At 43.7% G+C, this 24,980-nt stretch overlaps 1 protein-coding gene across 1 annotated transcript in view; it reads right to left on the reverse strand.

Moving 5' to 3' along the window:
• The window catches only part of PLA2G4A (phospholipase A2, group IVA (cytosolic, calcium-dependent)), a 55,560-nt gene that overhangs the window by 15,747 nt on the left and 14,833 nt on the right, over positions 1-24,980 (reverse strand). The window contains exons 4-10 of the mRNA XM_009997842.1: positions 20,433-20,581; positions 17,895-18,008; positions 15,587-15,624; positions 13,813-13,954; positions 6,936-7,072; positions 3,256-3,478; positions 1,947-2,061 (exon numbers count right to left, since the gene is read on the reverse strand). Coding sequence (XP_009996144.1) covers positions 1,947-2,061; positions 3,256-3,478; positions 6,936-7,072; positions 13,813-13,954; positions 15,587-15,624; positions 17,895-18,008; positions 20,433-20,581 — 918 coding nt within the window. The remainder of the gene's footprint in view (positions 1-1,946; positions 2,062-3,255; positions 3,479-6,935; positions 7,073-13,812; positions 13,955-15,586; positions 15,625-17,894; positions 18,009-20,432; positions 20,582-24,980) is intronic.

Raw genomic sequence — 24,980 nt, forward strand, 5'->3', positions numbered from 1 at the left:
ACTGTTCTGTTGAAATGATTACTGCAGTTTTGGGTACAGCCAGCACCACCTGGGTCAGAAATGCCAGTGGGAGGGAAAACATGCAGAGCTTGGGGCAAGGCACCTATGAGCAGCTGCAGGAAATCTTGCACCATCACTCCCAGAAAGAATCTTATCTGATACAACTACTGCATTTCAACTGGAAACAACATGCAAGATCTCACCTGCACCTATGATCTAGGAAGAAATAAAGTGTAAATATTTCTGTTCAAAGCTTACTATGTATTCCACATCAAGGATAGCTCTGCAGGTCTTTCCATTTCTCATTTTCCATTACAAAGTTTTGACAGTAACTTTTCCAAGCAATTTTTTTTGGAAACGTGGATACAGTGCCTGCCTGAGGAACTTTGGGCAAACCACTTGGGACTTTGCATTCTCAGTCTTGTATAAAACTATATATATATATATATTATACACTTCTCTTTGTACAGCATCTAGCTCAACTGGACCCACTCTCAATTGACACTACTGGACTCAATTAAAACCTACAGAACAAATAAAAGGAAAAGCCCCTTTTGTGTCACCAACAGCAATTTACACTGTGCAGGAAATAAAAGGGAAAAAAAAAGTAGTAGATCTGTCTGCTCAATTCTAAATTTCCCTCTTCTTGGAAAGGGGAATCTCCCTGTATGACTGAAGACATTTTCCTTTACCTGTTCAACACATGAAGCAGCTTTCTGCAGCTGGAGAAACACCAGCTTTCTTCTTGTCTCCAGCCCTACAACCTTCTTAGCTTCTTCACAGATAAGCAATATTCTTTTAAAATTATTTTTTGGTAACACACAGAGAACAAAACTTGGACAAAACCCCCCACAAAGCCTAGAGAAACAAAAGGCCACTGACCAGCAGGGTGAGGGCAGCTGTTTTGTGGCACCTCAGGCCCCTCAGAACCCCTTGGGCTCCCTCAGGGCACCTCGGCAGTCTCCCCAGAACCCCTCAGCCCCCTCAGCTGCGGGGACAGCCTGGAGAGGGCCCTTCTGAGGCAGAAGGTCCTGGGGGGCACAGGTTCCACAGCACAGGGAGGTATTTCACAGCAAGTCCTCGCAGGAAAGGGCAGCTTGACCTGACTACAAGAGGGAACAGCCTCAAGTTGCTCCCAAGGAGATTCAGACTGGATATTATGAACTATTTATTGACTGAAATAACCTTCAGACATTGGTGCAGGCTGCCTGGGGCTGTGGTGGAGACACCATCCCTGGAGGGGTTCAAAAAACATGTGGATGTAGCACTGAGGGAACATGGTTTAGTGGGCATGCGGGTGTTGGGTTGATGGTTGGATTTGATGACCTTGGAGGTTTTTTCCAACCTTAATGATTCCCTGATTCTGCAAAAATACAGTCTATCTTACTATGGATAGGAAAAGGTGAATCTTGAAAGCCAAGAAAAGGCTCAGTTCCATGGAATGCCAAAAGGAACATGTTCATTTGATGCCTGCTCTCCACACCCTGTAACGTCGGAACAAATACTGCACCCATTGAGTAAGTGTTCACCTGGCTAAGTACATGAAAACTTACCTCTGAGCAACTTCTTGTTATCAGACTCTACTGTCATGCTCTCAGAAGCCACTGGACGCAAACATGTCCATTCCCTTGTCACTTTTTAAACCCCTGCAGATCTGTCCTCATGATGTACCCATTTGGTATATCCTTCAGCAAAGCAACTTCCCATTGTTTTTATAAATTAAAACCTCCCCGTGCTCAGTTTGTAACAAAGCAAATTTTGTTAAGCCCTCAAGAATGTTTCCCCATCACAGCAAATTCCTTCCTAATCCTTGCCACAAGACTAATATTTTCAAACCATACCAAGTTGCAGGATACAATTATTCACAGGAGTATTAAAAATGGGTTTTTTTTCATTCATGTACTTCTCTCTTCTTTTCAAAAGGAGCTCAATAATGGAAAACACACCTGCAAACATCAGCTCCGAGACATCTGGTTTGACATGGAGACACGTGAAGAGTGGGAGAGCACACTGTGCATCATTGATTTTCTCTTTCATGTTGCTCAGAGTAGTGTCCATTCTCTGCACAAAGACAGACATTATGTTCAAATAAATCTCCCAACAGCTTTGGGATACTACTCGCTGCTCTGAAATCCTCAGAGAAGGATAAATGGACAAACTGAGTTATTTCCAAGAAAAACAGAACAGAGGAATCTGTAAATGCAATGATCTGCTAGGATGATTTCTAACCACACAGTCCAGGAAGGAAGGAGTGGGAGAAGACATGACAGGTAGATAAAATAAGCATGGTTTATAGAATCCAAAATATCATGGCTAAAAAGAAAACAGTGTTGCTGGACAAAGCAAGCTATAGAATCCCAGAATTGTGTGGGCTGCAGTTTTTTCCCCTTCTGCTGCCATACAAGACAAAACCCAGAAAAAATGTCATGGGTAGAGCTGCCATTAACGATCACATAATGTTTTTTAATCTGTGACTCTGAAAAGTCAGCAAAGATAACCAAGAAAAACAAACAGACTACTAAGAGGCTTATGTTTGCTGACCAAGGAGCTGCATCTGCCCCAGAAAATGTTCTGGAATCTACAGGCAAGACAGACTTCAAGTCATGGTGACATCATGACACCTGCATTGCCTGCTTAAAACCCACTGGCAATGTGGACTCACGAAAGATACAGGTGCACAGAACGAGTCTGCCAATCTATTCACACATTTCCATCTTCTGATAAGATCAAACCCAAATTCTGCTCACCTGACTCACCTGAACTCCAAGCCTGTGTGCCTGATTCAGGCAATTGGGATTTGTCAGGAATGAAACACAACAGGATGAAGCCCTCCTCTTGTCTCTTTTGTCAAAAAAACAAGTACTAATAAAAAGAGATGTGGATCTTTTGCCCTGAAATCAGTATTTTGCTATGAAAATTCTGCTTTTCTTCTAGCAAAAGGTGCATTAAAAAGGTTACACCATTTTGTAATTTTTTGTGGAAATTGCCTGAGCAGTAGTTTTAGAGGCTGCCCCCCAGGGCAACGGCACCCAGCAGTGGAGTTTCTCTGTTGCACATGAACACATGACATTTTCCTACCTCTTCAAGACATTGATACCATTCAGAAGCATGTCCCAAGATTTCACTATAACTTCAAAATATTCCTGTTGCTGAACTTGCTTTGGTCAATGTTACCAAGGTCAGTTCAAAACACCAGTGACAGCAGTTACTACGCAGCACTTTCACAAAAATAATTACCATTAAAAATTAACTCACATTATGGATAAGTGTTTCACCTATTAGCATTCCAAAGATATCTGTGAAGGTGACAGGCTGGCCTGAGCTTTTCTTGTTCCACAGTGCTTCAATGTAGCGTTTGACTTTCTGAGGAGTGAGCAGCAGAAGTGGGTTGTGACTCACAGAGTTCATCAATTCTTCATTAATCTCTTTGGGTCCTTTTTCTGGAAAATCTGGGTGTGAATACAAAGTTGACATGTACCTGCAATGGAAAATAGGCTCTGTAAGAATCAATGCCTGGCTCCATGTCAGCTGCCTGAAAAGTACAATAAGCTCATTAATAATTTGAGACAATTACTGATTAAATCCATTTACTCACTGTTTCTAAAGTAAATTGTCATTTCTCTTTTCTCAAGGCATAGGAAACTAAACAGTTTGTTCTAGATGTAAGAACAGTCAGACACTCAACATATCCTTGCCTAGTGTGTGTGATGTAAAAGATGACAGTGTTCCTCATCTGTCTTGTAAGGGATAATGGACAGAACTATCATAACAGCTTCTGGAGTTGTCACAGCACAGCTAAATTTGGCAGGCTGGAGGTTCTGTAAGTCCACAGGTGCAGGTCCTTCACTCTAAGGTGCACCTCTCTGTCAATCTCCAGCTCAGTACCACTATTTCACAATTCCCAACACATACCAGGATGTGGCAAGCTTTCCAGGACATAAATGTTTTCATAATATGATGGAGCACAATAACTACAACCTGGGCAGAGATTTAATTTGATTTAATTGACCCTGAGGATTCAGAAGAGGCTATGGGGCAGGTCTTAATGTAGTCCTGGAGTAACTCTGGAAACAGAAGTTTTGTTTACTCAAAACAAAGCTTGGAGACGCACACAGACAACTGTGGTTTGCTCTTTGTTGGCTTAAGCAACACTCTGGGTAGAGGCTGGGGATCGGCCGCCCACATCTCCAGGGGCTGGTTTCCCTGATGGACACCATGGGCTGGTCAAGGTGTACGTACCACACTGCAGGCACAGCTCTGTACCCAGGGAGGGACACGCTGGGGACACCTGGCCCTGAGCTCACTGCCCAGCAGCCTGATGGACCCTGTCCTGGGCATGAGGCAGGAACTGATCCCTGAGTCCTTGTGCAGCCTCAAAACCTTCAGCACACGTGTCAGCTGGTGGGTGGGACAAAGCCAGCAGCCAGCTTCCATGGGAGCAGGAAAGGAAAGTGCAGCAGGAAGAATTCAGGACAAGGTTGAAGAGATGACAGAAGCAGCCAGGGAGGTAAGTGCATTGCTCCAAGGTTAAGACATGCAGCTGAGGGAACAAGCAAAAACTTGCCTCTCCCTCCAGGCAAGGAATTCGCCACCCTTTGGGAAGAAGAAAAGAAAAGTTATTGCCAAGTAACAGACTGCATGGAAAAAGAGAAAAGAAAGGGAGTGCCAAAGTGCCTGTTTAATTATTCATCAAGCAAGGAAAGTCTTTATGGGTGACATCACCAAGACAGCAAAAGCAAATTTGTTCAAAGACAACTGTTTCCAACACATGTTCCTGATGGACTCAGTTCAGATAATCTTGCTATTCTCACACAGATTTCACAAGTGATTTCAAGTGATTGAAAGAACGACAGAAGGAATACCATTATTTATTTCTAAGACTTCAAAACTTTGGGGTTAGAAAATTTCTTAGAACACAACCAAAATTCATGTGCTTCCTTAGAGTTAAACCAGGGGATAAAAGTCATCCCAGGCAGATTCTTCACTCATTTACATTTAGCTGTTCCAACAAAAGTATTTTTCCCTTAGCTCTCAAAGAAATAAGAAATCACATAATCCTCATGACAGGAAGGAACCTCAAGCTCTCTCTTCCAATCTCCTGCTCAAGGCAGAGCCAACTCAGAAGTCAGCTCAGGTTGCTCAGGGCTCTTTGTTCAGTCAAGTTCTACTTTCACATGAAGCATCCACTGAGTCAGCCAGAGGATGACACCTCACCTAGCCCAGCCAAGTAAGGATGCAGCCACTCATTCCACTACTTGACCACTCTCACTGAACAGTAATTTTCATAGTCACTAACCAAGTTTCTCTTGCTGTAACTTATGGCCACCACCCCTTGTGCTCTCTGTCTACATTTCAAAAGAGTCTCTTTCCTTAGGTAACAGTGAGGTCTCTCCCCACCACTACCTGTGGGTGTTCCATGAGGCCAAGCAAACCCAGCTGCCTCGTTGTCTCACATGCCCCAGTCCCCAAATTTTCTCAGTGGTACCTGAAGGAATTAAACCAATCTGTCAGCATCTTCCTTATACTGGGTAGCCCTAAACCAGACTCAGATGCAGCTCCAGCATTCAAATTGGTACATTACAAAAACCTGTTTATGACAAAATAAAATGTTGTGACATTTGGGATAGAAGTTCCAAATTTTCCCAAGATGGAACATCCTCTCCTGCAACCTGATCCACTGAAATTAAAACCAAGGTTTAAAGATAGACCAAAACAAGTCTGCAATTTTTCACTTAATGAAAAAAAATAAAAATCCATTGTTGAGGATCCAAACGGTTAAGAAATTCATATTAAATTTGTCAGATGCCTCAGGCTGATGAAAATGACACAGCTTTCAAGTATGTTACATCACTTCACTTAAGAAACGTCAAAACAAATAGCTTCACCATTTGTAATAAGTGCAATTTTAGAGAATTTTTATAAAAGCCAAGACGACAAAAGGCAGGAGGTTCACGGCACCAGGCAGGGAGAAGAGAAACTCTCATTCAGAGGAGTGCTGGAGGCAGCCAAAGTTCTGGAGTTCAAAGCATTCTGCTGCCTCCAGTCCCTGAGTTCAGGACACAGTGATGTCATGCTGCTTTTCTCCTGGTGATGCTGCTCCTGCTAATGGGCTGAGGAATTCACTGAGACAGGCAGGAGGACATCACAACTACCTGATTAGGGCACACTAATTGAGACTTCTGGGAAATCTTTCCTCCCATCTGACTAACAAACTATTTTAAAGCCCCAGGAAGTTTCCAAGTGAAACACAGTGGCAATCCAGAGCCCTCTGCCCTGCAGTGTAGCAGGTATTCTTTCCTACAAGTTGAAATGCAGCCGCTCAATTCTCCTTATGCTGAGAAAGGACTAGTGAACAGGTCCTGGACATCCCCAGTAAATCCACTTAAAGTCTAGAATAGAGCAAAAGATCCTGCAGTGAATTTTTGAGACTCTCTGAAACATGCCCCAGAAGTATGCAATTCATTTTGGGTTGAATGAATCAAATTGCAAGGAATTGGGTTTTTTTTTTTACTGTTTTCTTCCCCCATTTTATCAGGAAAATAAAACAGCACAAATAATGTTTTGAATTTATACCAACAGCTTGAATTCCTCATTTTTTGTTTATCAAGATGAAAGAAGCAGTTACACAGTACACACAGAATTGGCTGTTGATACAGAAACAAGGGTGTATATGTGTAGCACCTCTTCCCATCTATTCCTGCTATCAAGGCTCCTAGGAAGATCACCTGGTGTCCTCACCCTTTGAGAAGCCCCCCAGCAGACTTGCTACACTTGCTAGGCTGCAAGAGCTCTCCCTCCCTGTGTCCCCTCTGTGCTGGCAGAGTATGCGTAATATCTGCTGTGAATGATTACCTTAGAAAGAAGTCAACTCATAAAAATTCAGTCTTGAACTTCCTGAAGGAAAAATGAAGGAAAAGAAGAGACAAAAGGCTTACCATGTGGATCCTGAGAGACCAGCAATGTAAGTGGCACAGTCTAGAATTCCAGATTCATAAAGTGCTTTCATGACTCCAGCAAACCCCACCATGGCACGAAATCCACCTCCTGACCCCAAGATTGCTATCACTGGCACCTGCAGAGATGAGAAGGGCAGCAGATCACCACAGCCACTCTGATAAAGGCTTGAAATGAGTTAACAAATGTTATTCATCAATCCCTGACTAAACGTACCAGTCTTCTGCAACAAACAGGTCACCATCCAGAGATCTCCACAGCAGAAAAGGCAGTTGTGCTTTTCCAAACCTGTGCACAACAGTTCTAACAACCCCAAAAAATGTGTTCTGCAGCCTCCAAGGGGTACGTGTGTAAGGGAACAGCAAAACAATTCAAAAAGCACTTTGAGATTTGGCTTTTGAACACTGCAGGTAGAATGGAGCAGTGCTGTAATCCCACCTGTGAAGTCACCTCTCACCCTTGGGTTCTCTGGGCTGTCATTTACTTTACAGGAACTTAAGATTTATTCTATTTTAATGCTACAGTACTTTTGGATTGCTGGAGGAGAGCACTGCTGATCACAGGGAAGGGGAGCCAGGAACCAGCCAGCAGCAGGAGAGGTTCAGCCAAGGTGGAAAACTCAGAGAGAAGAGCAGCAGACCTTCTTCCAGCTACCTCTTTATCTTCTACCTGGAGAGCAGTAGCAACCAAGATGTGCAAGCAAAGCTACCAAAGCACCTGCCATGCCTAGGTGTATGTGAAGCTAAATGTATATATCAGTATAGAACATATAAATGTGCTTATGTCCCATGCAGGGAAGAAGGAAGATGTGACTGAGGCAACACCCTGAGCTGATGAGACATACTTTTGAGCAAGACTGAAGGGTAAAGGCACCAGAGCCCGAAGACTTGATCTTTCCAGTCTGGAAGAGGAATGGCCCAAGCAGATGCCGTCAGGCTCAGGAGGTATCAGTGGTGAGAGTCTTGGTTTCCTGACCATGAGTCTTTGCTTGCTGATGAAGATGGTCCATGGGAAAACAAAGAATCCACCTGACCAACAGTGAGGAACACCTTCATGAACAGACTTGCTAATGGAATGATGGGGACCTACGTGAACAAAGGTTCTGACGTCCCACCATTAGGATCCTCCTTAGCCCCCTGGCTACTGAGATGATGAGCAGAATTTCTAGCTCAGTCCACTCACACAGATCTGAGGCACTGCTTCAGGGCTTACAGTACAACCAGTAAGTCCATAGGGTGGGTGAAGAAGCCACACCAGGTCTCAGCATTAGTAAGCTGTTGCTCCTGTGAGGCCTTGTTACTTAGAATTCCAATTGCCTGGCATTTGAAGAATTATTTGCAGAAGTCACCACTCGTAGCAAGATTTCTAAATCAAAATATACTCAGAATCTCTTTAGAATTTGTCCTTATCCACATTCCAAAAGGGAGAGGATATTAACTTTAGTTATTAAATAAACTATTTAGTTACAAAACCACAAATTTTTAAAGCAGTCCAAAAACCAGCTTTAATCCAACTATCTCTGTGCCAGAGCCAAAAGCAGTAGAAGTTACTAAGCAGAAACAGGAGACAATATTTTGGCTAAGAGTTTAAAAACACATTTCATAATAAAAACATCTACACAGCACGAAGACAGGATCAAATTCACCACTACCCTGTGAAAACTACAGGAGAGGAGACAACCACGTGAGTAAAAGCAGAGCCAGTTACCAGTGACACCACAGTGAAAACTGATCTACAGGGACTTTATTTTCTGCTTGTGCCCTTTCTTCCCAGCCTTCTCAGCCCTGACTTCAAAGCTGTTCCTTCCCATTGCATGGGTACTCCAAGGGCCTAGAAAGAAGACTAAATAAACTAGAGATAGGAGAAAAACTGTCAGCAAAACCTTGACCCTGGATACAGAGAGCAGACTTGGGGCTGCTGAGGGAGCTGGTTAGTGAGGTCCCCAGGGAACCTGCTATTGAAAATATGGAGGTCCATAAACACTGGTCACTTGTCAAAAGCCACCTCTGAAAAGCTCAAGGGCAGGCAATTCCCACGTGTGAGAAGTCCAGCAAGCAGGGCAGAAGGCTGGCTTGGCTGAGCGGGGATTTTTTAGAACTGAGGTGGAAAAGGAAAGCATGTGGATATTGGAAGCAAGTACAGGACACATGGGAACACTACAGAGATGCTGGTCACCACTGTAAGGAGAAAATTAATGCAGGAAAGCTCAGCTGGAGTTCAAGCTGAGCACCACTGTGAAGGGCAATAAAAAGGGTTTTTGAAATATGGTAACAGCCAAAGGAGGCTCAGAGATAACACTGCTCCAATGTGATGAGGCTGGTCACCTCACAAATAGGGACGTAGACAAAGCAGAAACACTAAATGCCACCTTCGCCTGTCTTCAACTCCAGTGATGAGCTCTGAGACAGGGGAAATTCAAATGGAAGATAATCGAGTGTTGCAGCAAAGGCCCCACCTGGCTCCCAGTTTCTGTAACCCAGAATAATTTTCCACTGCTCAGCGCTTGTTACTAAGCCTAAAAAGAACTGGAGCTGTGCAGAAAGCCCCTATCTGATCATAGTCGTAATCAACCAAAAATGCCACCGACAGGCAATTGAAGTTGCCAAAGGATGGGATTAGCTATAAGGGAAGAATTGTGTGGCTCCAGAGTTGAGTTTCTTTCTGCAGCCCCCAAGCTGTGAAACTCCCCTGCGGCCTGAGAGCGCAGAGTCACACGGACATGACCAGGCACAATGACCAAGTCTGGTGAGACACTTCTTGACGCTTCTACTCCAAAAAACTGCTTGTTCTTGATGCAGTAGGGGTTGTTTTTTTTTCATTATCTTCGTGTCAAGCTTTAGTAATAAAAGCCACAAGTATTTACTGGCATCAGCATTCCTCATGCCCTTCCAGAGATAGCTATCTATCAACAAATGACAACACAAAGGTAAAGGTTTCGGACGTGCCTGTTTTGTTAAGCCAACACCCCAATAACGGAGCAATTGCTTTGAACAGAGGAGCCATGTTACTAATCACTAATTTAATAATGTCTGTGAGGCTTTGAAAGCTCTTTACAAACACCACCTAATTAACCTACACAGACAAATCCCGACAGGATGAAGACAGTGGTTTGCAGGTGCAAGCCTGGAAGAAGCACATGAGAACACCTCCAAAGCACTGTTCAACAGCTCTGTTCATCAGTGCAATGGCACAAGCACAAGGGAAAATGTGAGTTTTCTGCAGGATGCAGAGAGGACGAACAAAGAATGTCAAGAGGAGTCACTAACATCCTGACTGCAGACACTTCTTGTGGATACTGAATCCACAGGCAAATCACTGATTCCTCCAGCAGGAGAGGGCGGGTATACACTGAGAGGTGGGTGGATGTAAAATATCTCCTCATTTCCATTTGCTACCAAAGCAAAGTGTGAACAGATGCAATCAGTACTTCATTTCCAGAAATTGAACTCAACTAAAGGGCTCCAGAGCAGAGGGCAGCAGCTTCAGTGAACTTCCCACAGTAAAGAAGTGATGAAAAAAAAACCTGAAGAGAAGCATCTACTGCACATTCATTTTGCTTATTTCAGCCAACTGAATTCAAGTCAACTTGTGGGCATAAGTCAGGGTAGGAGTCCTGTCCTGCTTTGCAGAGGAAGGTACTGCACATTTCCAAGCTGGCAGGTTTGTTAAAGCAGCTCTATAGCTGGAATTTAGTTTCCAACACCTTTAAGGCAAAAAATGGTAAAATTTGAAATTACATCCACCCATCTTACAAGCTGCCCTCTAAGACAGGGCAGAGGCAGGGGGGCAGTAGCTGATTAAGAACAGAGAGAAGACAGGGACCCCCAAGGTGTGTCCCTTCTCCATTTGCACAGGCTGGGGCTGAGGGCCTCCACCCTTGAGACACTCTGAACCCCAACTCCTTTGCACATCATCAGTAAAACTGGGGCAGAGGTACTCAACCCCTCCAAGCAGATCAGTAAACCTAAAGGGTGATTCACACAGAAGAGATGCGATGAGTCAACAGCAGAAATGTGACCTGAATTCCCAACTCCTGGAGACAAAAGCCCACTGCTGTAGGCCCTGGCCACACTGCCCCACTCAACTCTACGTGGTTGTGCCCACTTCTGAACCACTAAAAGGCCACGCCAAGCATGGTTTGCTTTATGCTGTGGTTGGTCTATGGTTGGTCACAATGCCGAGGGACCTAAGCGAGGTTTAAGCAAGCCACCTGAGATATCAGTCAAGCAAACTCCACTAGAAAGCATTTAACACTGCAGATGAAGTGTTGTGTCAACACATCTGTGCTGTTTCTAGGATCCATGGGGCACTGCATTGTGTGGACAAGCTCAGCACCACAGAGTTCCACTTGAGTCAACTCAACAAGTGCTGATGGCTAAAATCACCAGATGGGGCAGGAAAATGAGAAAGATTTGGGAAATGAGGTACGTTTTAAGAAAAGAAAGCTTTGAAAATGGTATCTCCTATTTTTCAGTAATCTGGAAAAAACCCACAATAACAAAATAACTAAATCATTAAATCTCATTTTGGGAATGAACAGTGCAGACGTTTTTGTCCAAAAGCCCTGGAAACACAGTGCCCAAAATCTGGACAAGAATACCTGTGGTGGAAAGAACTGCCACAGGGTGCGCAGATGATTATTAAAAAATTGTTCTGCAAATCCAGTCTTGGAGAACTGTATGCTTTCTTTACTTGATTATGGCATTTTTAGAGAACTGGTTAAAGCCAAAGAACATTGTAACAATAGAGTGAGCAATAACACAGGTACGAGCAATCTCATCATCTGTGTTCTCAGAAGGTGCCTCAAGATAAAGAGCTGTGGAAGGGCTCACTTCACTATCCAGGGATGTATAATTACTTCACAGGTATTAAAGTCTCACAGCACCCCTGCAAGGCACACGTGTTGCTGTGCACACATGAAGAAACTGAGGTGAACTTTGGGGAAGTGAGTGACTTCAGATTAAACAATGAATCACGAGTAGCTAAGAATACTCATTATGTCTCCCAACTTCTGATGCAAAGTTACAACTATAAACATCCTATAAATCCTCCTACTATCTCCCATCTGTAGCAATAAAAGTAAAAATGACAGGCGGGAAGGGCAAAACTGTATTTTAATTTGAACAAAAAGGGTTTTTTTCACTGCTAGAAGCAGCTAAAAATTCTGACAAGTCAGCTGAACAATACACACTTGGTAAATGAAAAAACAGGAGGATCATGTTAGCTCAGTCCTGTCCAGGGTGGATAAGCCAACAATGAGAGATCAGTGGTGTTGGAAGATGCAACTGATAAACTTGGAGTACTGGACACAATGAGGGATATCAAGGGCAAATGATGACAAAAAGGTATGAAATCTTACCCAGCGTGTACAATGACTCACAGACACAAACCCCTGCATAGAACTGATGCTTCAGGCACTATGCTTTGCCCCAGTACCAACTGGACCTTGGCAGAATATTCGCAGCCTTTCTGAGACAGGTATTATTCTGCTGTAAAGATCAGGGCAATGTCACATCCACAAGTACCTATTCTGATACGATCTGCACATGCTAAGAATCAAAGAACTGAACCAAAAAAGTGAAAAAACCTTGAAAATGTTGCTTCACAATACACACAATTCAAATCTCTACAAATACAACCTGTACGATGCTTGTCAAATTCTTTCACGTTCCTCAGAAAGCTCACACAAGCACATTTTACTGGGCAAGACAGAGTTCAACAGTACACAACACTACCACAATTACCAACGGCTCAGAACTTGACAAAAATGTAAAAGGAACTCTTTAGTGCTTCTTCCAGTTTCCACAAAAGGCTGGCATGTGCTGCTTATCCTGAAAATGCCCAGAAGGAGTCGAACCAGATGAACTCACTCACTCTGTTCATGGCTTGACATCCCCCACATGCACACTGCCTTCCTGTCACAATCCTGGGAGCAGAATGTGACAGGAAACAAGCAAGGAAGAAAGAGGAGGATAGAAAAGCTATTACAAACCACGTGGATCTGTACCAAGTGGATTACAGAATAACCAAATGGTTTGAGTTGGAAGGGACCTTGAAGATCATCTAGTTCCAACCCCCCTGAATGGGCAGGGACACCTCCCACTAGACCAGGCTGCTCCTTAATTAACTTGATGCAGCATTTTGCAAAATTGCTGGACAGATCAGCAGGTTCTGGCCCCCTCCTCACTGTGATGTGACCCCATCAGTCCACCTAGATCTGCTGGCTTGGAGCAGAGCACCAGCCAGTCCATGAAACCTGCAGCTTTGCACACTAAGAAATACACTTCACAATCCTAATCCTATAAACTGGGCTAAAGGAAAAGAAGAAAAGAAGGAAGGAAAGAAAATAATTTATATGGCTTTACCATTAATTGCTGAAAGGATGATCTCAGCCCAGAACCAACACTTTATCAAAGCATGGAATCAAGAACCAGAGAGAAATGAAAAGCATGGATTTATCTTCACTGCCCAGTTTTAACCTAGGCTCAAGCCTGCCAAGGATCAAAACACTAAACAACCAGATAAAAGTCATAGCAGCTCATTGGAGGTGCCAGAGAAAAGGAAAAGCTGTGACTTCTGTCCATGTACGTGGTCTTGCCCCTTTTGCACATAATGGGTGTATCCTATTTAAGTGCAGCTTCATTTTGGCACAGGATTTTGACTCCATCTAGAAACTCAGAGCACAAGTTCTCCTCTGGCTTAAATACTGTACGTGCTTAGAAGAAAAAGAAATTTGCTTGCTTCTGCCATCCGACTTAATGCCGAACCCTCCTACCTCCTACACCTCATTCATGCCTTTGAGACCAAGGTGGGAGTCCAGGGGTGACCCTGCTCTGGGTGTGAAGTCTCCCAACTTACATCCCTGGCAGAGGTCAGGTTCTTGCTGTGCTCCTCTCCCAGGAACTCCCTCATGCTGCGCATGATGTTGTCCTTGCGCTGCTGCCGGAACCGCTTCTCCTCATCACACAGGGCCATGCTGAAGCGCAGGTCCGTCGAGGAGCTGTGGGGCCAAACAGGCATCAGAGCACAACTAGGGTACCACCCAGGGAAACAGACAGGAAGGAAAAGCAAACTCTTCATCAACTTACAGCTTCTAACTCCTCGTTAACTTGATTATTCACATACCATTCTAAATGCCCAGAAATCCGAACTCCCTGCATAGTCGCCAAACAAAAAACTGCCATGAAAATATTCATACACTCCTACTAACTCCTCTTGACTCTTATGAAGTCAGAGGTTCACACTAGGGGAGGGGAGGGTACTGCTGACTTTGCACCCATTCAGTCTTTCTATCAAAAACTGCATGGATCATAGCACAAACTGTACCAGTTGGCCACAAGAAAAAGCCTTTCTCTCTAGCTTTTTCCCTCACCTTGTGTGATCAAAAACGTACATAGGGCTGCGCAAGGACCTCAACACTGTACTTAAATGTAAGTGATTCTCCTTCTCTACTCTGCTCTCATGAAAGCCCATCTGCAGAGCTGTGTTCAGTTCTGGAGCCCCCAAAGCAGGAAGGATACAGAGCTTTTGAAGTGAGTCCAGAGGAGGCCACGGGGATGCTGCAAGGGCTGGATCAGCTCTGCTCTGGAGACAGGCTGAGTTGGGGCTGTTCAGCCTGGAGAAGAGAAGGCTCCACGGAGACTTTAGAGCACCTTCCAGTGCTTGAAGGGGCTCCAGGAAAGCTGGGGAGGGGCTTTGACAACAACTTGGAGGAAGAGGACAAGGGAGGGAACAACTTTCAATTGGAAAGGGGGAGATTTAGATGAAATATGACAAAGAAATTCTTTGCTGTGAGGATGGTGAGACACTGCCCAGAGAAGCTGAGGAGGCTCCATTCCTAGAATTGTTCAAGGCCAGGCTGGATGGGGCTTGGAGCAACCTGGTCTAGTGGGAGGTGTCTGGGCCCATGGCAAGGGGTGGAACTAGGTGAGCTTAAAGGTCTCTTCTAACCCAAACCATTCTGGTTTTCTAGGATTCTATAATCCTCCTTCAGGTATCAAGGCAGGATAAACAATATGAGTTGTCACTTCACGTGCACTAGTTACCTCACTGAGCCTGTCATTCCCAGGGTCTGAAGTACAATTCCTCCCAGCAGTGCTGCCTGCAAGCAGCAGTGAGGAGTGTACTGGTGTGTCCTGGTACCCACCCCACCCAAATTCCTGTATTTACAAGGATGAGCTGAAAACGTTTGTGGATGCTTTGCCATGTTAATTACAAGCACTTCTAAGAGTCCCTTCTGAAAAGCATACAATGGTGAAATGCATCTATTTAAGCAGAGATGATAATTCCTCAGATTTTTAAGAAACCTTTTAAGAAGAAATTATCTCTGGGGAATGTCTGTCAGTTTCCAGAGTCAAGGGACTTATTAGAGAAAAAGCCCTTGAAAAGGAAAGTACTTAACTCAGGAGGAGAAATCACATATGATGGCCTTGTTCCTGCAAACACTTCCTACAACTGATGGTGTTTCAGTCAGTGTTAGAATTGCAATGTGGAAATGACCTGCAGTTTGAAAGCCTCCTGACTTCACAATACTTGACCTGATGCGTCCTTAAGAAAATTCTAACCAGAATAAAATAAGAACTCCCTTTGCTGCTAATACATTTTCCACTTAAAAAATAAGTGAGACACTTACCATACTTCAAGAGACAATTCCAAAGTCATTTCTGTGACCTAAACAAGAAATAATTAAACATGATTACACCACTTATAGAAGGGAAAAAACCCACAAACACATCTGGAACAGAAACCAACTATTACTTTTAATAACTTTTTTTAAAAAGGGGGACATTTCTGAAAAACAGAGGATTTTCTTTTCTATGAACCTTTTTTCTTTTAGAAGCACACAATATGTGATTCCAAAATACACTCCCAGCACTGACTACAGCAGAAAATGCTGCTGGGTCCTGCCTTTCACTCATGGGATCCCAGTGCCTTGGCTTTCTTCCACTGACAATCCCTTTTTGACACTGCTGTTCATTTCTGGCCTGAAGGGATCTGGTTGTCTTCACACCTTCATGACCCTTTGTTTCTCCTGCCAGCCACAGCCTGCCTGCCACTGGCTTCCCAGCTCCCTGGGTAAACTTCAGACTCAGCTTGTATCTGAAACAAAGCCTTGTAAGGGACCAGCTGCTCTGTTTTCTGTCTTTCCACAGTTAAAGACAACTCAATTATCCCTCAGCAACAGTGACTGCTTAGGAGTTTCTGAAAGATGTGAACTAATCAGTGTCACTACATAATGACTTCACCTGCAGACCACATTTCCTCTGCTTCTTTGACAGGGCACTTGAAGTGGTTCCCTGCAGGCAAAAGGTTAAAAAAAGTTGGTCCAAGCCTCAGTTGCATTTGTTAGGCAAAACCCAAGGGGAGGAGATTGCCAGAAGCCAAAGAGAAGGGACAGACACTTTCACTTCCCTGAGGTCTTGCACACCAAGGGCCACCGGTGCAGCCCTGAGATGCACAGCAGTGTCCTGCACCCTCTGCCTCCAGCTGGGAATGGATTGTCCTCCTCATCCATAGGAGGTGATCACTAGAAACAGTTGTAAAGCCTCAGGGGCTGAACCTCTGCCTGACACACCCAGAAGGTAAGGATATGGAAGCACTAAGCTCCTTCCAGCTTCCCAGGGCCCAGGTAAAGCCTGGCACTCAACTCCAGCCCTCTGGAATGGGAATTGTACATAAGGTGGAGCATTAAGGGGGATAAGGAATGGGGGAGAAAGAAAAGGCAAAGAAGTAACAACTGGAGAAGATGGAGAAACAGAGCAAAGACTGAATTAGGGAAATACTTCAGAGACAGGGTAGCAATTACATTATCCCAGCACTTGAAATTCCTAATTTAGAAAGCACTTCAGAAAGCAGGCAGCGACCCAATGGCTGAAAAAAATATATCTAATTGTTTATTACATCAAGCCTTGAAGAGCAACATTCCAACAGGGAACCAGTGTGCCACTTCCTACGCCTCATGCAGACTGCCTCTGAAAGCTCAGGAACACACACTGGGCTCAGCCTGACTTGATCATCCCTTCCTACCTGCTTATCAACTTCAAGGGTCTATTTGGCTTTTTCCACTAATTTTTTTCCCACTATGTTCTCTACCAAGCTTTGCTGAGCACTGATGAGAAGTTAAAGTGTCTGTAAGGTGGCAAGGCCTTACATTACTGGCAAGAGCTTTGTAAATTGTATCTTCATAACATGTTGATCAGCTCTTCCTCCCTACCTCACCTCATGCCTGGCAGAGCCAGACATCTGCAGTCAGCCCACACTCTGGATACCCAAGTTACTAAAACATTTTGTGAAGCAAATACACAGAAACTTAAAAAAAAGAAAAAAAACAGGAACTTAATAAATAAATAATTGAGGGTATAAAAATTCCAACTGCCCTAAGGTTATGTCTAATTAAATGCCAGATCTTACATCTGAAACTCTCCAATTCCCAGTAAACAGGCCTTAACCAGTGACTTGCTGTAGCCACACTTGAAGTTCTTTCACATGGAAACCAGCAGAGCAGCCACAAATCAAGGCCTCTGATCAGGTAACAAACCACAGCCCAACAGAGGCATGCAGAGTGTTTTTACATACAGTAAATTCATCTCAAATATATACATCTAGAGACAACCAGGGGTGACGAATATGACTAACAAGCATTGAATTATGTTCAGAACAGCCTGTAAAATGTTGCTCTAATAAGTGATGATATTTTATTACATGCAGAACATGCTCAATTACATCCAGATTAACAACAACTTCCAGGAATCACTGCGCAGGAAGACAATCCCTGTCAAACTGGCTCCATCTGGTTTGGAGATGTGGTTAAAGGGCCTTTGCTCTTGTTGGTTTTTTTAAGGGTGTTTACAGTAATGCATTATTGCATGAAACTAGGGCTGTATTACAACCAGGCCTTTATTGAAAGTGAAACATCATCACAAAAGAATGTTGAAACTTACATCATTGAAAGTTAACTGGACCTCCTTCTTCTCGCCCAGTTTCAGAGAAGATATAGGAAAGGTGGATGTGCCAAGAGTCTCATCCATAACGTAGTTGGCATCCATCAAAGTAACCTAGAAAAGACACATGGGTGTTCATTTTTATACAAATCTTTAATTCTATATGCCTAACTGTAACAAAGGAACAGGCCTAACCCAGCCCAGCCAGCACCCAGTGCCAACAGACAGGTTGCTCAGAACAGATGAAGCTCACCCATGGTGTAGGTGACACCTTCCAGGCATCCAGCTGCACTTACAAAACATTTCCCATCTGAGCACCTTTATCAGTCAACCTCACCATCTCTCCAAGCAGACATAACAACTAAAAATCATACATCTAAACTACAGAATTACTTCAAATTTCCCACTAGTAAAGCATCTGTGGAGCAAATAATGTAGCTTTAAACATGGCATGGCAAAAAAACTCAAAACAACAACATGTATATGAAGACAGAATCTAAACATCCCAGCCCTGTATCTGCAGACCAGGATTTTTAGAGCAATGATCTGGTAGAAGGTGCAGCACTCCAAATTACACCAAGCTTTTCTCTGTACCCAGCCAGCAATTCAAGTCTCTTCTCATGCTCTCCATGTCAGAGCATATACCTTTTCAACATGTGGTCCTATCCCAAGATGTGTGTGGATACCACGGAGCACCGTTCCAGGCTTCTGCTCCAGCCCAGGTGGGTCTCCACCAAACAGTCTTTTCCTCAGTGGCAGCCTCCCAAGTTCTCAAGTAAGATGTTCAGAAAGAATTTCAAATCACCATTTACGTGGTTTCTGTTAAGTGAGTTCTCCAAACTCATTTGGCTTGTGATTTTTGTTCCATTTGGTGGAACTGCAACCTCTAAAATATCCTGTCTTTGTGGCTTGGACCATATCCTTTGCGTAAAACAAAGGGAATCAAGATACAATCAACCTGAGTAACTAGTTGCTACATCAGGGTTCAGCCTCTTCTCAGCTCTTAAGAATCTTCTTCATCCTGTGCCACAAGCAACCCTTTGAAATGATGAACCTTATTTTAGGACAGAACTCGTTATTACTCAACAAATCCATGCATTACTAGGGAAGGTGCCCCAGTGTACCTGCAGAACCTGACCTAATCTTTACACAATGCCAGTAAAACTGTATTTTAACTGTTACTGCTATTTCTCAGTTTACTATTCTGCTCATCTTTGGAAGATCAACTGTTGAGCCAGCTGTAGCTCCTGCAGCTCAACTCAAAAACATACAGGATCTGCAAGGAGACAAGTAAAATTCTCTGCCCCAAGACTTCTGTTAGAATCCAAAGGCTTTATCAGACAGAACTGAAATAATTTGTGTTTCCCACACTGCAACACAAAAAGCCTGATGAACCCAAGTTCTTCTTCACTTCATGCTACTTTGACAAATGCTTTCTCATGAAGAAGCCAAGCCAGAACAACCCCTCTCCTCTAATTCCTGATACCTATTTGACTCATTTGTTATTAGAAAGCAAGAACTACATTAGAGATTTCCAATTTTCTCAAGTTTCCTGTGGCCAGTTTACCTGTCTACATCCAAAACATCGAGTAAGAATCAGCACAGGTGACTGTGGCACCTGAGCGGTGACCTGCTTTCTGCAAAGCTGTCATGAGTTACTGAGAATTCCCTGGCATTAGTGTCTCTTCTGCAGGATGCAGAGGGTAGCTCTTCATGCTCCATTGAGCTGGTAAAGGGATTCTTCCTCCCCCAGCTGTAGAACCTCCAGGAACATAGTTTCCCAGGAAGGCAGAGAGCCTTGAAGGAAGCCCAACCCAGTGCTCAGCTCTGGAACAGTTTAGCCCCAAGAGATGATGGGTACTGCTCAGCAGAAAGCTGGCCAAATCAAACTGAAGCTCAGGAAGCTTGGGCCAGAAGGCTTCACCTTAGGGCCATCCCCTATGAAGCATCAAGCTAACAAAGGACTCCAGATACCCTCAAATGCTTCCTATGCTCAGTCATAAAACAGTTACACTTTACACTCACCTTCTGTACACAACCTGGAAAGATTTAACACAACAAGACTGCACATGGAATGAGAGCACCCAACACAGCACTGGGGGGCTACCCAACCCTTGGCTCCAGGCCTAGAGAAGAAAGCAGAACCATGCTTCTGCTTTCTGTCTCCTCAGGGAGAAGCAGAGAATGGGCACAGACTTGACTTTACCCCCAGCTACTCACTGTCCATAATAGCTGAATCAGAGTAGGAAGCAGGGAGAACATAATTTGTGGCTGATGTGAAGAACAGCAAGCTACCAGCCCTCAGGAGCAGTCCAAGAGATGACTCAGAGGCAGATCTCACTGTGACTCTCAAGGCTACTCCTTGAATCACACATTTCATCCAACACCTCCTGGTTAAGCCCACACCTGAAGTCAAAAATCAGCCTTTAATGGTTTTTAAAAAGTTGAAATCTTGAGACAGCAGATACCATCCACGTACAGGCTACTGTTGCTTTTGTCTTTCAGACATGGTACAACTTCCACTTTCACATGATTTACCTCAAGAACATTCTCTTGGTTGGGGTCCAAGATGAACTCAAAGGTCTCGTTCCACACAGGATTCACATCGTTATTGAAATGTTTGGTTCTCTTCCTGCAGTCTGGAGCAGACGGGATGAACAGCTCCACGTAGGGATCTGGAGTGTCAACTAGGGAGCAACACCAATGTTCCAGTTAGACAAAACTCAACTTGGGGTTCTAATGAGTGACACAGTTACGTGAAACCAGAGAATCACCTCATAGTCTATGGCAGAAAAATTTTCAACTACATAAACTACATGACAAGAATGACTTAATGACAAGCATGATACAGTGATATCAGTGATATTAACTATCTCCCAAAAAGAAACAGACATCATGCTTTTAAGGGGGGGAGGAAAAAAGCCTTGAGCAACCAGAAGGGCACTGCCTCAAGTTTATTGGAAAGATGTACACTTTTGGTGCAGTTTGGGATCCTCTGTCACTTTTGCTGCTTTGACAATCATAAAGGAAAGAGGGCAAGGCCACTTCTGTACTGCTAAACTGCTGTCTCAGAGGAGAGCTGGTCAGATCTGAAGCCACTGCAATCACCAGAGCTTTGTGGAGGCCACCAGAGAACCCAGACCCTACTTACACAGTGTACCTGAAAATTAACTTTGCAGTACAAACACTGAAGATCTAGAAATGTCCCAACTGCAGCTAATCAGAACCATCAGTGGAAGGAGAACGCACCTTGACAAAACTCATCCGCAGAGTCTAAGAATAGCCACTGCTGAGAGCAAAGAATGCATCTTGGCAGCCCTGAAAATCCTACCTCTGCAACTGGTTAGAGCATGTCATTTTTTAATTAGGTTTTTCTTTCCAACAAGTTGTTTTTCTGTCAAATTGGGCCAAGGCTGATCTAGTCTTTTACAGATTTATCTAAAACACTGCCCAGGTGCTTCACAGGGGAGCATGGGAAGTTCTTTCTGTGGCTTTGGTCACTAGAAAAAGCCACCTGTGGTAAAACACACACATCCTTCCAGCATCCATCCTCTCCTCAAAGTTTGCCCTCTGCTTTATGCAACATTCTCAGGCAGATACAATACCCACCATGAACAAGAATCCTTCTCTTGAAGGCCTCTTTTTGAAACAACTTGAAACCCATTACTAGGTAAAGCAGGTCTGCACATTCCTCCTCATACACACTTGAAGTCTAAAGACCCTTTTTTCAACAAATTATTTGAGTCTCCTGGATGTCAGTAGAATATTGTCAGTGGGACTGCTGAGACCCAGAACCATCACATGGTCGTTTCAGCTGGGAGGAGGTAAAGAGCAAAACAAAGAAGTCTGATGCTTTCAGATGGGAATTGATCATCTTTTGGGGGAAAAAACCTACCAAATTACAACAACAACAAGCTTTTTGAAACCACTCTGTACTTCTACCAGGGCACAACAGAATCAAAATTCAGGGCTTTCAGCAACCTGGTCTAGCAGGAGGTGTTCCAGCCCATGCAGGGGGTTTGGAACTGGTTGATCTTTAACATCCCTTCCAACCCAAACCAGTCTGAGATTCCAGGATTCTACAAAAACTCAATTACGTGGCCTCCCAGCAATTCTAGTGGAAAACACCAGCCCAGCCTAACACAGCTTCTGAACTGAACTGACCCAGAAAGCACTTCAGATATCTCTGGAGATGCAGAACAACACACAAGTGTCAAGCTTTGAATTAAATACTCCTCTAGCCAGGGAAACTTTGAGGACAGTCAAGAAACCTCCTCCTAGACCCAAGCTCCCTCATTTAAAATTCTGTTTGTAAATAAACATTCTGATTCAAAGATTTCACTGAGTGAGAGTTTCTTTGGACTGCTACAACCCCCCCACCCACAACTCCTGAAGGAGTTTCACACTGTTCCGAACCTGTAGGCCTAAAATTTGGCACACTGCTACCTGCACAATTACTGAGCAGCTATTTAAAGTTGGGGATCAATGAGGAAAGCCTTTAAATAGCAATATTTATTAGCTCCTGAGAATTTGTGTCTGATCTTGTCTCCTATCTAAACTCAGGGGAAAAGAGGGACCAACCCCCAAGTGTTTTTTAAGTCTGTTTTCTCCCTGGTAGATGTAACTGATTGCCAGCTTCTACTGAATACATTAGCTGCCCTGAATTACTACACAGAAGTGTGCCAGGAAGAAGAGAATCAAGGCCCCTTGCAGCTAAACAAGATACCTACCAAAATCAGCAGGGACACAATCTCATCTGCTAAGTCTGGATGTCAAGTGCTACTTTGGCAATAAACACCACAGACCTGCTCTGCAAAGGGACTGAACTTGCCTTCAGAAGCTTGGTTTTTAAGCAAAACAGGGGTGCTGACCAGTGTTCTGGGCACAGCGCTTCCCTTTCCGTTCAGTTTTTATGTGATTATGTAACCAGCTCTAGCTAGAAGTTGCAAAACTCCAGGTTTTTTCCCCTCTTCAGCACGAAAGCAAATGGTTCCCTACCTGCAATTGAAGCAAAAACCCCATTCTAGGGCACAAGTGCCACACAGATGCTGTTACTGCCTTCCTGTCAGGCCAAACCAAGGAAGTGTTGAAACAGAAACTAAACCCAAGGCACAGAAAACTTTAAAAAAAACACATGAATAAAATATCACTCTTTGTAGCCCAGCACTGCCAAAACGCCTCCTCTCTCCCTGCCTTTATTATCTTTCTTAACCAGAGGCAAAGAGTTAATCATCTGCCCTTTCATGTTGGAAAGTTTATTTTGTGCTATTTTCAATTAAGAAAATGAAAAATCTATTATTTTCTAACTTCCTTCTTCAGAAAAATACTTGGAAGACCATCTGCTCTGATGAAGACACTGCTGTAAGCCACACTGCATGAATCAAAATCTTACTCTTTAGTATTTAGTGGGAGCCAAAAACTGCTGACTGGCAATCTGGCAAGTGACACAAAAGGACTCGCTTCATGCATTTCAAAACATCCAAGTTCCATGCACAGACAGATAAATAAACATGCATCCTTTTACAGGGATGTATTTATTCCTGTCCATCCAGGTTACTGCCAGCTGATCTGCCAACTGTGGTTTTTCCAACAGCTTGCTGGAAATCCAAGTGAAAAGTGGCTTGATTACTATTGTTATCTGTGCTTGGGTTGTAAAAAGAAGAATCTTTATGAAATGGTTTATAGGTCAGAAGCTGATGTTTGGCACGTGTAATCACTACAAGAGAAGTCGGTTCATTTGTGTGGAGACACCAGTGTCACTGCTCCTTTACTTGAGAAGCCTGTTTGAAACACCAACCACGGGCCCGTCAAGAGGAGGAACAGGTAAGAATTTGTATTTCTTCCTGAGGCCACTTCTGCAGAAAACCAAGTGTCAACTCAGCTCAGCTGGGCTCCAGGCTGTTCTTTTACGCAAGGATTCCAGCATGACTCCTCCATAACTTGTGGGTTAATGCAAACTGACAATTAGGTGCAAGTGGGAAAACCCCACCTTTACATCACAAAATAAGATCCAGACTCTCAGCATGCATGGCCATGGAACTACCAGAGAGTCCTGGAATTAACAGCTTCTAGCTACATGAATTATCAAGGTTCATAATAATCCTCTTGTGAGATTTACAGCACCCACCAGATCTCCAGGGGCTGTAGCCAGACACCCAACAACAAAAGCAGAGTCAGCATCTAAACTGTTACTTTCAAACATACTGTAGGCTTAAGAAATGGCTGAGGTAGGAAGTGAGGATTCGATGACTTTTCCTCATTTGGTGAACCCTCCTGGTTAAGTAATTGCTATAGAATTCTGTATCTGAACTACACTATGAATAATGAAGTGAAACACACACCGGACACTAATTAGGATCCATAATTTTCACATTAAAAATGAGTAACCCCTTCCGTTAAAGAAACCTGTAAAATTCTCTCCAATGACTGGAAACCACTTGCCCTCACACTACTAATTTGGGGAGATGACTGTCAGTAGGCCTTCATATTAATATCATTACCATTTCAGACACATCATTTATATTTCAGTCATTCCAATTTCAATTATTTCAATAGCGCAATAGACATACAAACTACAGAACCTCCCCTCTTCCAGTTTTAAGCTACTACTCCTTGTCCTCTCCCTCCCTGCCCTTGTCCCAAGTCCCTCCCCAGCTTTCCTGGAGCCCCTTCAAGCACTGGAAGGTGCTCTAAGGTCTCCCTGGAGCCTTCTCTTCTCCAGGCTGAACACCCCAACTCTCCCAGCCTGTCTCCAGAGCAGAGCTGCTCCAGCTCTCTCCTATGAGCCAGCCTGGCATGAGTCACATTCATTTATTAATACACAGTTTTGATGTGCATTTCAAAATCATGTCTGAATTTTTATTCAAACACTGAATTGTATGGGGCTCAATGGACAATATGCTTCACAGTGGCATGGAAATACGACTTCGTCTCTCTGACACAGTCAGGTGAAAATGTAATTAATTTTAGAAAACATGGGTTTTTTCCCTAGTGTAATGTGACTTTCCAGTTTTTAAAAGAGAGAATGCTTAAAAACAGCACTTACCAATAATTGTCCAATACTAGTAATTTACAAGTCATTCCTGC

Source organism: Chaetura pelagica, unplaced genomic scaffold, assembly GCF_000747805.2.
Source record: "Chaetura pelagica isolate M959 unplaced genomic scaffold, ChaPel_1.0 scaffold655, whole genome shotgun sequence".
NCBI classification, from domain to species: domain Eukaryota; kingdom Metazoa; phylum Chordata; class Aves; order Apodiformes; family Apodidae; genus Chaetura; species Chaetura pelagica.